Source organism: Ruditapes philippinarum, unplaced genomic scaffold, assembly GCF_026571515.1.
Source record: "Ruditapes philippinarum isolate M1 unplaced genomic scaffold, ASM2657151v2 ctg357_1_1_1_1, whole genome shotgun sequence".
NCBI classification, from domain to species: Eukaryota; Metazoa; Mollusca; class Bivalvia; order Venerida; family Veneridae; genus Ruditapes; species Ruditapes philippinarum.
Window position 1 is genome coordinate 500,756 of NW_026862101.1, and position 16,705 is coordinate 517,460.

General features: G+C 31.5%; 1 protein-coding gene across 1 annotated transcript; it reads left to right on the top strand.

Moving 5' to 3' along the window:
* The first annotated feature begins 705 nt into the window (after window positions 1–705).
* On the top strand, window positions 706–10,842 carry LOC132717936 (furin-like protease kpc-1). The gene is made up of 14 exons (XM_060701524.1): window positions 706–799; window positions 2,589–2,717; window positions 3,107–3,174; window positions 3,633–3,718; window positions 4,249–4,427; window positions 5,141–5,347; window positions 5,817–5,917; window positions 6,087–6,193; window positions 6,452–6,569; window positions 7,016–7,299; window positions 7,684–7,755; window positions 8,451–8,585; window positions 8,957–9,043; window positions 9,198–10,842. The coding sequence occupies exons 2-14, from the start codon at window positions 2,610–2,612 to the stop codon at window positions 9,443–9,445; spliced, it is 1,800 nt and encodes a 599-aa protein (XP_060557507.1). The 5' UTR covers window positions 706–799; window positions 2,589–2,609; the 3' UTR covers window positions 9,446–10,842.
* The last annotated feature ends 5,863 nt before the right edge of the window (window positions 10,843–16,705 follow it).

Below are 16,705 nucleotides of genomic sequence, written 5' to 3' on the forward strand. Positions count from 1 at the left end.
AAGGGCATTTGTTATAGACGTTGGTCTTAAGGTAAGGATATTTGTTATAGACGTTGGTCTTAAGGTAAGGGCATTTGTTATAGACGTTGGTCTTAAGGTAAGGATATTTGTTATAGACGTTGGTCTTAAGGGGCATTTGTTATAGACGTTGGTCTTAAGGTAAGGGCATTTGTTATAGACGTTGGTCTTAAGGTAAGGATATTTATTCTACATGTTGGTCATGAGGTAAGGACATAAGGTATGAAGATTTGTACAATAGTATCACTGTTCCAGACGTCTATCGTTAGGTTATTAGGAGATTTGTCGCTGTTGGGCTGGGTTATTAATTCTGATTGTCTTAGATGTTCATCGTGAGGACAAGTGTTTTAGGTATTCATCGTTATTTATAGATGTTTATTGTGAGTAGGATATTTGTTGAAGATGTTTATTTGAGGACAGATGTTTCAGATGTTCATTGTGAGGAAGACATTTGTTCTAGGCGCTCTAGGAATGAATTGTTTTCATGAACAGCAATTAAAAATGATTTTATTCGAAACAAAATTAGTGATATAAAATGATAACATACAGTACGAATGAAATTAAATATATATATATGGACATGAACGTAAATCGTTAGTCATTCCATGTATACTTTTACTAGCTAACGTTTTAAATGGAAATACTTGTATGAATTCGGAGTATACTGTATGCAGAGAATTTATTTTGGCTTCAGATTGGAATTCAAAAGTTAACCCCTCAACATAGAACTAAAAAAGCTGTTCCAATCAGCGATGCCAAATGGTCTGATCAATGGCAATTGGTAAGTTCTTAGTGATATTTTCGCTTACTGAAAATAAAGTTATTTCATCTTTCCACTCTATGATATTTACTAAAGCTTCTTGTATTTAAACTATTCAGTCTAATTACATAAACACGTCTCTAAAATTTGTGTTGCCATTATTGGAAGAAAAGTGAAGTATGATTTAAGCGCAGGGGCGTGCCTTGGCTTATTATGAGTGTACGCCGAGTGCCGGTTTTTTGCCAGAGAGGATCAACAGAGACTTATATATCAAATATAGCTATGTGCTATAACTAAGGATTTATGGGATATTAAATCTAATTGTACTACTATTGTCTTTATCTATAGTTATAAAAATATCATCAAGTACATCAATGATTATATTGAATGTAAAATAAATAGCACGAAGTCTAACGTGTACGCTATTGAAGATATATCAAAGTTATTTGTTATAAAAAAACAAAACATAGTCCGGTATCTCTTTTGTTAAAAAGATGGGGTTTATATCCTTTTGTAACAAGTTTAGTTTTTTCTTTGTTATTTTTCTTTTGTTTCACCATAACTTAACGTGAGATATAAGCTTTAAATGACCAGTACAAACACTACAGCTTAAATGTTTAGTGTAACGAGATTTTATCGTATTCACAGCTAAAAAATAGTATAGCACGATCAATTAGCTTCTCCTTAAAATATTTTAAATGCGTATTTAGTCAATGTTGTAGACAATGAATATTTTCTTTAACATTTTTGTTCTCAACTCTAGTCTTTCAATTGGCATTTGAAACATTTAAGTTATTTCATTACGAAGTTAAATACCTCACGCACATAAAGCTTGTTGGTATAAACGAACTCGCCAATTTGTTATCTAAAGTCGGCGAAAATAAATAATTTAGACATGATGTGTCTTATATGGTTATATATATACGTCATTGTTGTCAGAAGTGTGAAAGTTTTTTTACTCAATAAAATAATACAGTAGAAACAAATTTCTGTAGTGATATATTTTATAAATACTGGTATTCTTTTTTACGGTCAAATAAGCAAAAGTTTAATTTGATTTGTGACGAGGGATGTTGTCAATAGTTCACTGCAAAGATCTGATTCACAGTGTCAAAGCTATTATACATCATTTAAAATGAATATAAGTTGAATGAATATTACTAATTTAAAAATAATATACTGATTTATAGTTACAACTTAAAATATAAAAAGACATTCCATACAGCTTATATTTTACTAACTCCCTTCCATTGTGTTGCAAACGCCAAATTGCAATCAAGATCTTAATTTTTCATATAGATTTAAATGTAAAAAAATGAAATAAATATTTACTTTCCACTGATTCGATTCATCTGAAAAAAAAAATGGTTGTAATATATTGGACATATTCTTTGCCTTATTTGGATTTTGACGAGGTTTATTTAGCATTATAACGCTTAACTCAAGCTGAAAAAAGAGAAAATTCCAAAGAAATTGTTAATATCATATTTTCACCCCCTTTCTTCATAATTGAATTTTTGATTGTACATAAAAAGGTAACGCATATTCGAATAAGGTAACATCCTAAGCATACCTGTAGAATCAATTAGCAGCTACAAATATGTTGATCTACGCCCAAATTAATGATTTCATTTTTGAATTTTTTTTTTCGAAACTTTTCTTTTTTATACGCCCGTGCGTATTGGCGTATCGGTAGTTACGCCACTGAAGCGTCTCATTTCAAATCAGTAATGTTACAGGCATTTTCTCTCCTGTGCATGCTCGCATATTTTTAAGTATGATACTATACTAATTGACGTTTTCATAACAGCAAACAAGTCAAAATCCAAGTATGAATGTTTACAATGCGTGGGACAAAGGTTTCACCGGAAGTGGTATTACCATAGCAATAGTGGATGACGGTATTGATGTTGTTCATGGCGATCTATCTGGTAACTATGTAAGTCCTTAAAATTTATAAATCATGGTCCCATATTGCTGACATGTTAGGCCATAAAACTAGTTTTGTAATTATTTCATTTCTTCATAAAAGGTAGCTACTCCTCTACTTTCAACATATCAATATCAATTTCAAACAAGAGACATGGAAATTGCACATACTCATTTTAGAAAAATTTAATTCCGATGGAATGATATAAAGCATATTTGCTAGTGTTCGTTTATTTATTTCATTTTGTCGAGTGGGAATTGGAAGTGTAACGATTATAATTGATATGAAAGAAATTATCAATTACAATTTCTATATCATTAAATAATAATGCTATAATGATTAAAATAATTCAAATTGCCAATATTTAAAAAATATTAACTTTTGTATTTTTATTTTAGAATGCTGGGTTGAGTTATGACTACATATATGACAGTGTTGATCCATCACACGTAGGACCCAATGATGGGTACTTGGTTTATATGTTATTTTCCTATCAAATCTAAAATGGAAATACATTATGTACATGTTCTATCATGGTTCTTTAATTTATCATTGAATAGAAGTTTTTAACTAAGTCATGCATTTTTAATACATGTGTTGCAACACGAAAAATTTCCATCGTAAAGACTTTCTTAAAAAAGTGTCTTTAAATCTGTAACGACGTTGGTAGAACGCCATAATACTCATAATGAGCATTACAATTTGCAAAAACTAAAGATGATGTATTAACATATAGGAAAATATCCCACATATAAAGGCATAAACCAAAGCACTCTCAGTGGTGAGCTAGCTTTTTTCACAGACTGGGCTTGTGTGCCGTACATGAAGCAGCATGTTAAAATCCAATTTGAATAGTAATGTTTAGCGTTTAGCATAAAAGGTCTGATATTTGAACCAATGTTATTGGGGATAATTCTGTTACAGACATGGTACAAATTGTGCAGGTGTTGTAGCAGCTGTCAAGAATACGGTTTGTATAGTGGGCGTGGCATATGAGGCTTCCGTACCAGGTAAAGATGTATAAGCTACTTACTAGTACCTTTTAGCGATTTTTTCATATATATTAAATACTTACGTTGAGGGGCGTATTAAATTCACGTACACTTAAACCAGCCTTCGAAATAAAAGCAGTCATAGATGATCCGACTTAAGTACATGCTTACACATATAAACACGTTACGTATAGTTATTTATAAGTGTTTTCTAGAATATAAGTCTGCTATATAATATGCACTCTACTTGGTAGTCAGGATTGCTTAATTGCTTAGAAAAAAAGCATAAAGAAGGGGCATTACTTCCTGAAAATATATTGAACTTAAAGAGCTACTGACGTGCACACCTGATGTTTTAATGTTCTTATTGGTTGCTAGGAAATAGTCTGAAAAACTAAAAAGACATACTGTACAGTAACTTTGTAAAAATTCATCGAAACAACTAACATAGCCCTCTTGGTAGTGAATCTTCCTTTCGATGAACTGCTTAGAAATAGTCCTGACAATATTCAGGAAAATTATAATAGTATTTTACGTTTATTCTACAGCAATACGTATTTTAGATGACACGTACTCTGTTACTGAAGCAGACGAAGCTTTAGCGTTAACGCACGAGCTCGCGAGCATCGATATATATAGTAACAGCTGGGGTCCAAGCGATGACGGCGAAACGTTTTTTTCACTAGCCAGTATACAACGGGAAGCTTTACAAACAGGGGTGACTGAGGTAAACGTTTTGTTGTAATATTATTGTCTATCAAGACTCAAACGTAAGGTCATTGTGTCTGGGTTTTTAAGTAAATATTTAAAGTATATATTTAATATATCTTTGAGTGAATATTTATAATTCTAACACGACCCGCATTTTTTCCCTATTGAACATAGAAGAACCGAAAGTGTGTGTTGTTTTGCTATAAAATCACTGTTTGACGTTCTTATATAGACATGTAACGTAATCATTATACATGTGACGTAACCACTATAAAATCCGACGCGTTGACAATAAGTACGGAAACAATCAGGCGCAATTTTGCTTAATATCAGGTACGACAGCATTCATTTGTTGATGTCGTGTTGAAATCGAAATAATATATCTAAATCGGTGATTTTATCGCTGGCTAACATCACTGTTTGTCGTTCGGATGCGCATCATTATATCACTCGGGCTACGCGCTCGTGATATAATTCCTCGTATCCGAACTCCAAACAGTGATGTCATTGAGCGATAAAATCAAAGTTTGGGATATATTATTTCTTAAATATGTTAAATTATCTATGAGTGAATATCTATAAATTTATTCAATATATCTAAGTCAATATTTATAGAATATATCTTTGAGTAAATATTAATAAATATATTTGATGAAGCATTGAATGAATCTTTACAAATGTATTTATTATATCCAAACATTAAAACTAACATTATCTCCATGGTTACAGGGTAGAGGGGGTAAGGGTGTGATATATTCGTGGGCGTCTGGTAACGGAGGAGATTCTGATGATTGTAATGCCGACGGATATTCTAATAGTATTTATACGATAGCTATTGCCGCCGTGTCGGAGACATCTGCGCCGACTTGGTACTCCGAACATTGTACAGCTATTCTTGCCGCAACTTACAGTGGTGACTTCCCAAACGCACGAATTGTAAATGCATTAATTTGATATTTTTGAACATTGCATAATTATATAGTACTTGGACCTTTGATTATCTAACTAATTTGTAAAGGTGCTAATTTATGGAATTATATTGAATATAGTCACATTATACACATTTATATATTCATAAATGATAATCGAATGCACCAAAAATTAGAATATACTTTTAAAATTTCAAATGATTACTGTTCAAAATTGAAATTTTATTTAGTACATGTATTATATTACAATTTGAAAATTTTGATTCCATTGTTAGGTCTATTTTAATATTTTATTGTTTTAATCTTATATTTTATTCCTTTACACGCATTAGATTATGAAAGTATAGTTTATTTGTTGAGTTTTTATTGTATATCTTCAGACTATATAATATTTTCCCTTTAAAACACTGTAACGAGACTCGTATAAAAGTTTAAACCCCGTTGTGTATATGACTGAGTTATTTTTTATTTTGCAGGCAACAACAGGACCCAGTAACACCTGTGTGAATAACTTCTCGGGGACCTCATCAGCTTGCCCTCTAGCTTCCGGAATATTTGCATTAACACTACAAGCAAAGTATGATAAAATACATAATTTTGCATCCGATTCATTTTCATCTTTGATAATTACCACTCTTTAAAATTGTCATGCAATACGGTCAAGTATTGTCTAGCAAGTATAGCAATATGTACTAAATGTTTCCTCATCCATCCTTCAAAATAAATAAGTCATTTATTGTTTTCAGTCCAGCATTGACCTGGAGAGACATGCAGCATATGTTGGTTGAATATTCTATATCTTTAGGTCTACATGCTGACGCAAATTTCTACACGAATGCTGCTGGTAAAACAGGTATATTATAGAAACATGATGTAGCATATATAGATTCATGTTGTAATTATTCAAATATTTCAAATCTATTCCAACATAATTTATTCTAGTAAATGGGCTTTGATCGATCAGTGTTAAAAAATATTATTTCAAAAACTAAATTGGTTAGTGTTTATTGATAAGCAAAAATTAAATAAGTGGTAAAGAGCAGAACAGGCGCTCCATCAATTTAACTGCACATGCTTACTAATAATAATTGTAACTAACCTATACTTGTAGTAAGTCATTGGTTCGGATTCGGGTTAATGGACGCTGAGGCGATGGTGGACAACGCGCCATCTTGGAAAAATGTACCTTCTAGTACAATCTGCACATCGACACAAATTAACGTGGATATGTAAATTGATCTTATCATTATTATACAGAATATTATGTTTTAATGAAATATACTTTTAATATGAATATAATACTTGTAATGTCAGAAAGAATAAGGCCAGTTCATTTCTAATGCGTTCCAAATAGTTCTTAAAGCAGCCCTATTGGAAAATTTATATTTCATTGGAAGAGTTGATAGGTTTTTTGTCAAGTCGTAAGAAGTCATGAATTAGATAAACAAATCATTATAATTACTAAATCAACTGGGAGAATATAATGAAATGTGTATTATTATCCCAAAAGTAAAGAAACTGACGCTATCGTGCTGTTCTTGTTTTTTTTCTGTTTTATTTAAAACTTCTATACAATTTATTGAACTAAATAATAGTAATCAATCACTAAACCTATAGTGGCTGATTTAGAACACTTTTGTGCGTTTTGAAAGTTTTGTATTCATATATTTTAAAGAAATTCAGTGACGTCATCGATAGTGAGCACGTACTCTGCCAGCCAGTGTTTCATAAGCTATCTAGAGCACGTGATTGTTTCCATAAGATACAGTGCCTCGAGACGAGGAAATGTTGAATTCTTCATTGACTCCCCGTCGGGTACCCGAAGTAAAATATTTAGATCGAGAACTAATGATTTGTCGTCGTCGTCAATAACCTGGGATTTTATGTCCGTTCATACATGGGGCGAAAACCCGAAAGGTGACTGGACATTAACTATGTCAGATGCAGTCGGTGGAACAAGTATGTTTATCTTATTGATAGATGCGTTTATATATTTTTTCTAAAATCACATAAAAAAACCACCAGAAATATGATAAGAAAAACAGCTTCATTATGAGATATAAAAGTTTTATAATATAGTATAGATCTATGTTAATTTATCATGAAAATGATGATATAAAGTAGATTTGTGTATACATAAATCAGATGCCATTAGTATAAATACAAGAAAACATTTTGTTGTTACAAACATTTTCTGGTAACGTCGACACATAAAACAATATTTTGTCAAGAACGGGTCTACCTTGCGTTAAACAATGAAATAAAACAATTATTTTTGGCACGTTTGTATACTATTTGACTAGACTATAAGATGAATTCTAATATATTAAAATCTATACCTAGGTATGAATCTTTATTACTGGAGTATACAGTTTTATGGCACCGTGGCAGATCCATTAGCTGGAATTCCTGCTGGTATTATATACATTTCTCTATGTGTATTGCATGTATTATAATTTTTATTGGTAAATTATTTCAATTTCTGCTGCATAAATTATCTTAATTGCTGGTAAATTTTTTAAATATTTGCTTAAAAATTATTTCAATTTCTCAAGTTAAATTACTTGAATTTTTGTTGGTAAAATATTTCATTTTTGTGGGTTAAATATCTCAAATTCAGCTGGTAAAGTATTTCAATTTCTGTTCGTAAATTATTTATTTTTGTTGGTAAAATATTTCAATTCTGCTGATAAATTATATCATTTTTTCGTTGGTAAATTATTTCATTTTTCTTGTAAAATATCTCAATTTCTGGCTAGTAAATTATTTCATTTTTGTTAGTAAACTATTTCATTTTGTTTGTAAATTATTTTAAAATATGCTAGTTTTTTTTTTCAATTTCTGCTTGTAAATTATTTCATTTTTGTTGGTAAATTATTTCAAAACAGGCTGGTATTTTTTCCCATTTCTGCTAATAAATTATTTCAATTTCCCTAGGTATATGCTTTCATTTTCTTAAAACTTTTTTTCAATTTTGATAGTAAGATGTTTCAATTTCTACTGGTAAATGATTTCATGTTTTTTAAGGTGAATTATTTCAATTTCTGTTGGTATTTTACTTAAATGGCTTACTTTAAAGTATTTTTAGCATGATAATTGCCTTTTTACAGCTGGAGAACTTGGTGGTTCGTGCATAGACTCCGCGGAATGTAGCGCTATCACAGATGGTGGTTGTTTACAGGACGATAAAATCTGTGTCGTCTGCAACGACGGATATCACGTGATTGGCATATATTGTAAACAGGGTAATTTATTATTATATCAATGAGGACCCCTTATTTAGTAATATTAGAAAAAAGATCAGTTTTGCAATTCGTTTCATTTTTTTGTTCATTTAAAAAATATATACATACATACATAAACGCACGCACGCGCATACATACATACACACACGCACGCATGCACGCACACACGCATACACACACATACATATATACAAATCTTCTAATGTAGAAAAAAAGTAGTGTAGCTTATAGAGCAAAGTCAAAAATCGTAAATATTCGAGTTTTATGAAGTTCAAAATAAGTAAGTTAATTTAAATATTTTCAAGATAGTTATATATGAATGCTAGTTAATCTTTCAAACTTCAAATTTCATTTTTACTATAATTTTACAGATGGTCAATTAGGCGGCTATTGTGATGACAGTGTCACGTGTGCAACCACTTCTCTTGAATGTATCAACAATGTATGCGAAGAAAAAGGTTTATTTTTTAATTATTATTACAAAATATTTAATCATTTTATCGTGTTTAGATTTTTACTTTCATTGCAAACTTGATATTTTGTATGTCTGATATGTCTTACGTCTGAAATATCGTTCTTAAAGATACATTACCTTGTCATTTTTTTTTGCAGATGAAGAAACTGACAATACGCTACTTATCGTGGGCGCCGTTATTGGGGCTTGTGTTGGTATAGCCCTGCTGGTTGGTGCTGGCTACATTCTACACAAAGTTTGTTTTGGTGTTACAGCGACCTCTGTCGTCACACCTGCACCATATGTACGAACACCAGTATATTCATTACAACCCCCGCCATATTCTTCATCCGGGGCAGCTGCAAACCAACAACCCCCAACGTCGTATGCACACCCCACAGTTTAACGCCGTAAATATATCAAACAAAAGAAAAAAAGTTAATTATTATTTAAAAAGTACAATGAATGCAAGGATAACTTGAACGGGAAAAATACGGGAGTAATTATAAAAGAAGTAATCTTACCAAATATAGCAATAGCAATATGAAGCACACAGCAATAAGAAGGCAAATAACTATGTACAATATTATAAAATAATTCCTTGTTTGAAATCTATATTATAACGATTTATTAAATGATCTAAAAATAGCTGCAATCTCATTGGTCCAAACAGTAGTCAACAGAACTTTTTATAAACTCATATTCACTGGGTGTAGTATCATATTGACTGGCTCAATTGGATTTTCCCAGTGTAAAAATAGATTGAGACTCATATTCAATGATCATACACCGTAGACTGATATTTAGGCGTGCTGATTTAAATATAATTGTTGCTTTTTGTTCTTTATGGCATATTTCTCGATTGAAATATCATTACTTTTCTATTATACTATAAGGCTACACTGCAATGATGAGTATAAACTTGAATTATTTTTGTATGCGCAGCGTTCGAGTACTCGTTGCACGCCTAACACGTGCGTCTTTTTTCCCGCGCTTCAACGAGGCAAAATTTGTACATGTATATAAGGTTGTACTTTGTGATTTTTTTATTAATTAGACTATTCATATAATAAAACAATTATTGACTAGTGAGCCATTAAATATGATGTGATATTCACCGGCGGAAAGTCATATTGACCTCGGCTATCGCCTCGGTCAATATGTCATCTGCCGGTGAATATCACATCATATTCAATGGGTCACAAGTCAATAATTGTATAATATAACATTGTTTTATATCATTCTAATATGAAATTTTCATTATGTCGGAAATCTGAATTTATATCCCACCAGGGTAATTTTAAGATTCAAAAAGCGTTGGTCGATTCAATATTTTCATTATTAAATTTTACTTTTATATTTCTTGACACACCTACAATCAATACTGTTGATATTGTATGTATCAAATACCAATTCTTCTGCCCGAAATAAGCTTTTTGAGCTTTCATTTTCATGTACATTTGTACCAGCCTAGAATTTTATGTAAATCTGTACACAAGTTGTATGTTTTCAGCTATTTTGTTTCAGTGTAAATCAAAAGTAAAACATGTATAAATATATCATGTTTAAAATTCTGAGTTACTTGATATTAAAATATGGCAGCTCAACTTTCTGTGATAGCTAAATGCTTACTGTATGTGATATCTTGATATTTTCTTTGTATATTCATTAAGTTCTTATTTTGAATACCTTGAATATGTAAATTATCATTGTTTGAGTATTTTACTGTTTGCTGTGTAACTTGCAAATGTACATATTTAAAATAAAACAAAATAAAATAACCAATTAAATATAAGTGTAAGGTAATATGTTCTTTTGTTTTTATTTAAGTTCAGTCACCATATTAATACAACATATTAATATATGTATATATATATATATACACACACACATATATCATGGCAAGAAAAACTTGTGTAAATAGCACTGATAATAATAAGTGTTTTACCACAATTGTAAACCTGAAAACTGTTGACATGAAAGTTATTGGGATTATTTTGCTTTTTGGAGGAGTATGTAAGTAAATTTCAATGACTGAAGTTTTGTTTTAAGGTCCACTATGTCTCAGATATGCTATCATTTTAAATCTCAAAAATGTTCTATTTTTGGTAACTTGTTACAGTGTTACATTTGCCATATAGATGAACTATCTACTACTCTTTAGCTCTGTTTGTTTGGTATAAATATAGTGAATTTGTATTTGGCTTGAAAGTCAAAATACTTCTTTGTTTACACTTGGCTACCTTTGTGACACATAACTGCAATTTCAAGTGATATTCTCTTCTGTTGTTTAACATCTACCATGATCTAAAATACTATTTTGTTGCAAATTTAATTGTTGTTCTGCTAATTTAACCATGGGTCAGTAGCTGTATATAGGTGTATACTTTTCAGATTTGGTACAAATTAGGTTCATAGTGACTCATTGGCCAAATGAAACCACATATATTAATAGATTTTTCTTATTACTAGTATTATGGTTTGAAACCTGTGAAATGTCCTTGGAATTAGTATCTGGTGTGTCTGTTTTGTTGAGTTTAGCGCTAATGGCTCAGCAATTGGGGATGTAAACCACGCCCCCTTAGTACAAGAAAAAAATAATTTAGAGACTTGGCCACTGCTCCATTTCATATTGCCCAAAAGACTATGATGATGTGTGCAATACATAGTTCATTGTACAGTAAAACTCCACTACAGCTTTATCAAGGCCTGACTAGATATTATAAAAGTCCATTTTTTCCAAATTTAAAAATTATTGCCCGACCAAAGTCGCATACTTAGAATCACTGGCTTCCAGTCCCATAAGGGACATTGGATTCATTTATGTGAGGAATATACTCTACTGGTTAGTCAGGTCCTTCAATTCAGGATTGTATGCTTGGGCATGAAATACTGAAACTGATATTTTTCCACCAACAAAAATTACCATATTATACTGTTGTGACTACGAACCAAACCAATAGCAAACAATGGAAATAACAAGAAGACAAGAGAAAAGAAAAATGTCATTAACATTTACAACTTTTAATTGTTGTTTTATAATTTATTTCATACATCAGAAACCCTTTTGTAAACGTCTGAAGGGAAAGTACTCCATATCAAATACACAGCACATGAGGGGAGCACCACCCTAACTTCTTTGCCAAGGTATCCCCAACACCACCTGGCTTACTGCCTGTAGGCAACGTATCTCTGTCGCCAAAAAAGGAGAAAAATACTTTGCAAGGTACTTAGTTGTCAGAGCAATATATGGGAAGTCACTACAATATTGTAACAAGTACAAATGTTGCTGCAATGCAGCAATTGAGAAGCTCCGCGCAAAAAAATGTGCTCATTACAGATACCTTACCAAATTATTCCTACGCACAGGTCATGTTATATTCAGATTAAGTACTATTGTAGATTTTTTCCGAATGTTTTGTAAACCATTTTTTTGCATAATTATACTTATCTTATGCACTGTCCATAATTAAAAAGAGGGGAAAAATATTTAACATAAAAAATGCTTTCACTGATGCCTACCTGGTAAGGAAAGTAATTCCATTGAATACAAACAAGACTTACATAAGACTTGTAAATGTTATGTGACATGACTGTACTGTGTTCTGTTTCAGTAACAGAAGATAGATGATAGAAATATCAAAGTCTGTTTTAATTGTAACAAATATACAAATAGTAACAAAAGGGACTAATATTATAATATAGTAATATTACATGCATATTTTTCATGTCAAATTAAAAAAAAATGGTTTCTTTCAATACTGAAAGTAGAACACACTCTGGAATGAAAAAATGGGATGAATTTCCAAAAGACCAAATTCAGGATTTTTTTTTGTTTTTTATACAAGCGTTACATGGTGATACATTATTTATCAATATAATAGAAGACTGTTACCTGAATTTTAGGTAGGTATGAGGAAATTCACTAATATCATATTCGTGCGAGACAAAGATATAAAAGCTATTTGACATTGGTAATATATAAAAAAACTATTGTTAATTAATTTTTAGGGAGATCAATATATTTTTTTGTTGAATTGCTTTAAAACCATTCATAAAAAACATTACACTTCATGTTCAAACTGCAGATCAAAGTTTCTGTTGTCGTCATGATATCTACCTATAGCCTATGCTTAAGGTGATTCCGCTTTGTCAGCCATGTTTGTTTTAACTAAAGTCTGTCCAAAGTGAAAGTAGGCCAAAATTCATATAACAACAAAGCTCTTATTGTAAAATGGCTCATCATATAACAATGTGAGCTTTGTTGTTATATGAATTTTGGCCTACTTTCACTTTGCACAGACTTTGTGTAAACAAACTTGGCTGACAAAGCGGAAACACCTTATTGAGGGTCCATCCGCTCGTAAGGCTACAAAATGCAGCTTTCGCTGGCGAGTACGGACCCCCCGAACATGTCACCGGTCATACCATTATCACAAAGTGACCAGTATGCTGTACCAATGACGCTAATGAAATGTAACATTATATACTAAAGTTTAATTATTTCAAAACAACCAATACATCAACATGTTATTATTAAACATTTAATTTCATAAATATAAATTAAAAATAATTATCAAAAGCAAAATTGTTAAAATCTTTTGCCTGAAATCTTCTTTATATTGACAAATTCAATCACTAATAGTATACGTGTACTTGATATGCTGTGTGTAAATGTATTTCAAAATGTAACAAATTATAATTTCATGTACTACTAAAAAAGGGAAATAACAAATTTATAACCTAAGTGTCAAAAATCAAAACATTTATAGCTATTTATAGCTTTCGAATTTATTTAACAGCAGAACTGCTTTCCGGTTCTCATTCATTAATATGACATGCTGCGAATCACCGACGGGGAAACCACTATAGAAATCGAAAGGAGTTCTTGAATGCGGATTTACTTTTAGCTGTTAATCGAAAGGATTTATTGCTCAAATCCGGGCCCATGGACAAAAAAAATAGTAAACACAAATAGCTCCACGCCTGTTGGCGCGGAGCAATAAATTATCGCAAATACGAGATTTGTCCGGAAAGTCCATATACTTCTTCATGTTTTATTGTTTAACAATACATACGTTGTGCAAATTTTGTCAGCATAAATATACATATCTAGCGAACACATTTATCAAAAATTACTGAACTGTGACTTACGTTTGTATTTAACAGTAATTACATACAACATATATACATCGTCATGGATCACTTTGACAACGTCAACGGCGTCAAATTAACTTCATGTTTACCCGCTATCCAATTTCTTCCGATTTCAATAGCCATGGTATCTGTCTGGCGTATACTCATGCATGTTATGTTGCATATATTTTATGAATTTCATATTTTAAATCATTATTTAAAACATGTCAATTATTATTTAAAACATGTCTTTTGTTCCCATACAGTGTGTGAGATGTCTGCCTTATTCCAAGGCTGTTGTAACGCATAAAACGATGTTTTGCCGATCCTACCTTTTGTCGTCTGGAGCGTTTCTGATATGATATACTGTCATCGCCGCTTCTTAATCTTGTTTGACATTTAAACACAAGTTGCCTTAAACATTGTATGGTTGGTTTCGTTTTTAAAGTAAAGATTAATATCTAATTTGGTGCCATATTAACGTTGCTATGAAGTTAAATATCATTACGTTGCTCCGTCCTTGACTTTGACGTCATTTTTTCAACAAATTGATGCACCTTCTTTGCCTATAACCGTCGTTAAAAAGCTGTTTATTTGCGTATGACGTCATTATTTTCACTAAATATCATGTAATAGTATCTCATGATGTCACAAAATTAAAACGAGAGCTAAAATCACAACTTTTAGCAATTATTATTATTATTATTATTATTATTCAAGTAGCAGCAACTTATTATTCGAGTAGCTACCGTCATGAAATCAAAGTGCTCAATGATTCGTTGATCATGTTGCCATGGTTTTCGGCGCTTTGCGAATATTTTTTATGATATTTTTTAATAAGGAAATATGTAGCACATAAATACTTTAGCAAAATATTCAATCATCATATTGATATGACTGTTTATAATAATTTTATTGCCTTGTCTATGTACTTTCCGGACAGCCCTCGTACATTGTGAATATTATTACGAATTAACTTCTGATTTTAGTATGTAGCCCTTTAAGTAAGGAACCAAATAATGTATGTATATCTGTGCCATAAGTAACTGATAAAAGCTTTAGAACTTCGTTTTCCCTGTATTAATTCTGTGAAAAATAGAATAATTTTACAAAATTTCACAATAAGGTACAATACTTTCAGCCGTATCACCTCTAAGGAAATGCCCTCAAAACTTATGTAGTGCACAAACAAGAACATACACAAACATGGCCGCGCTTACTGATTTGTAGAAATCGGTGATTTAGCGATTTAAATTTTGTTATCATTCGTTTAATGTTATTATTTGAAGACAGAAAAGTTTCAGATTTACTATTTATAATATTCTATTTCTGATATGAAGTTTTTATTCTAACTTTGGCTTTCCCTTTAAATAGTTCAAACTATTGTTCAATATATCAAGTCATTACACTTTCTCATTGTTTGTATGCCTAACCTCGCCATATTGTTGTATGCACCGGTAGTAGGCAGTCTCCAAGACATACTTGTCAAGACAAACAGACTCGGAACCAGGGTTATACAGGTTATGTTGCCATTTCTTCCTTACACTGATCTATCTTCAGTTTTACACTGTCAATTTCATTACAACAGATAGATTGTCTGTCTGTATCTATTGCTCTACAGTTCTCACATTCGCACCTGAAATGATATTACAAGAAAAGAAAAAAAACCAGCTTACTAAACTATGTTTTGTTCTGGAAAAGTCTCGGGTCTACAGCAACAGTATATATTGTAATCCCATTTTCTTGGTTTAATGTATAAAGTTTTCACTCGAAAAATATATATAGAAAGGTCTGATCCAGGAGATTTCCTTGATACCCTTGACAAAAATGTGTCGACATGTTTTTATTTGTAAGAACAGTCAACAAATATTTTACTTTCATTTTGTTAGTTTTAAATTTACTTCTTATGAATGTTATTTACGATATGTAGGGCCTTATGTACTGTAAAGAATGTTCAAGTGTCGTTTCATTGTCGAAATTGATTTTAGTGGGTGGGATATGTTACTTGTAAAAGTCTAGTGATGCCCCTTTGTAAAATATATAAACAATTCAAGTCATTAGTTATTACTTTACAATATTCTTTTCATTTGGTGTATAGAAACTCGAATTTGCACCACCGAATAAAAAAATGAAAAAGAAATGCTTTTCAATTTCATACCAGTTTGTGTTGCCCGATCTTTCTGACTCTTCGTTTTCAATCGCATCGGCTTGATTACTGGAATTTCCCTCGTCAAGCCGCATACTTGGCTCAATCTGGTAAGGTAAAGTCTGTTTTTCTTCATCTTCACTCTCAGAAAAAGCATTATCAGACGAATATTCGCGCTCACTGTCATATATTTCTCTGTAGTCGGTCATTGCATGTACTTGGAATGATGTCACACACGACCAGCTGGTGAAAAATGCCGATCGGCACTTTCCGGAAATATTTTCGTCACTTTCCAAAAAGGGGAATTTATGGGTTTATAGGCAGGTAACTATTCGGTATTTTTCGTTGATAACAAGCGCATTCGATTTATTATACTAATATCAT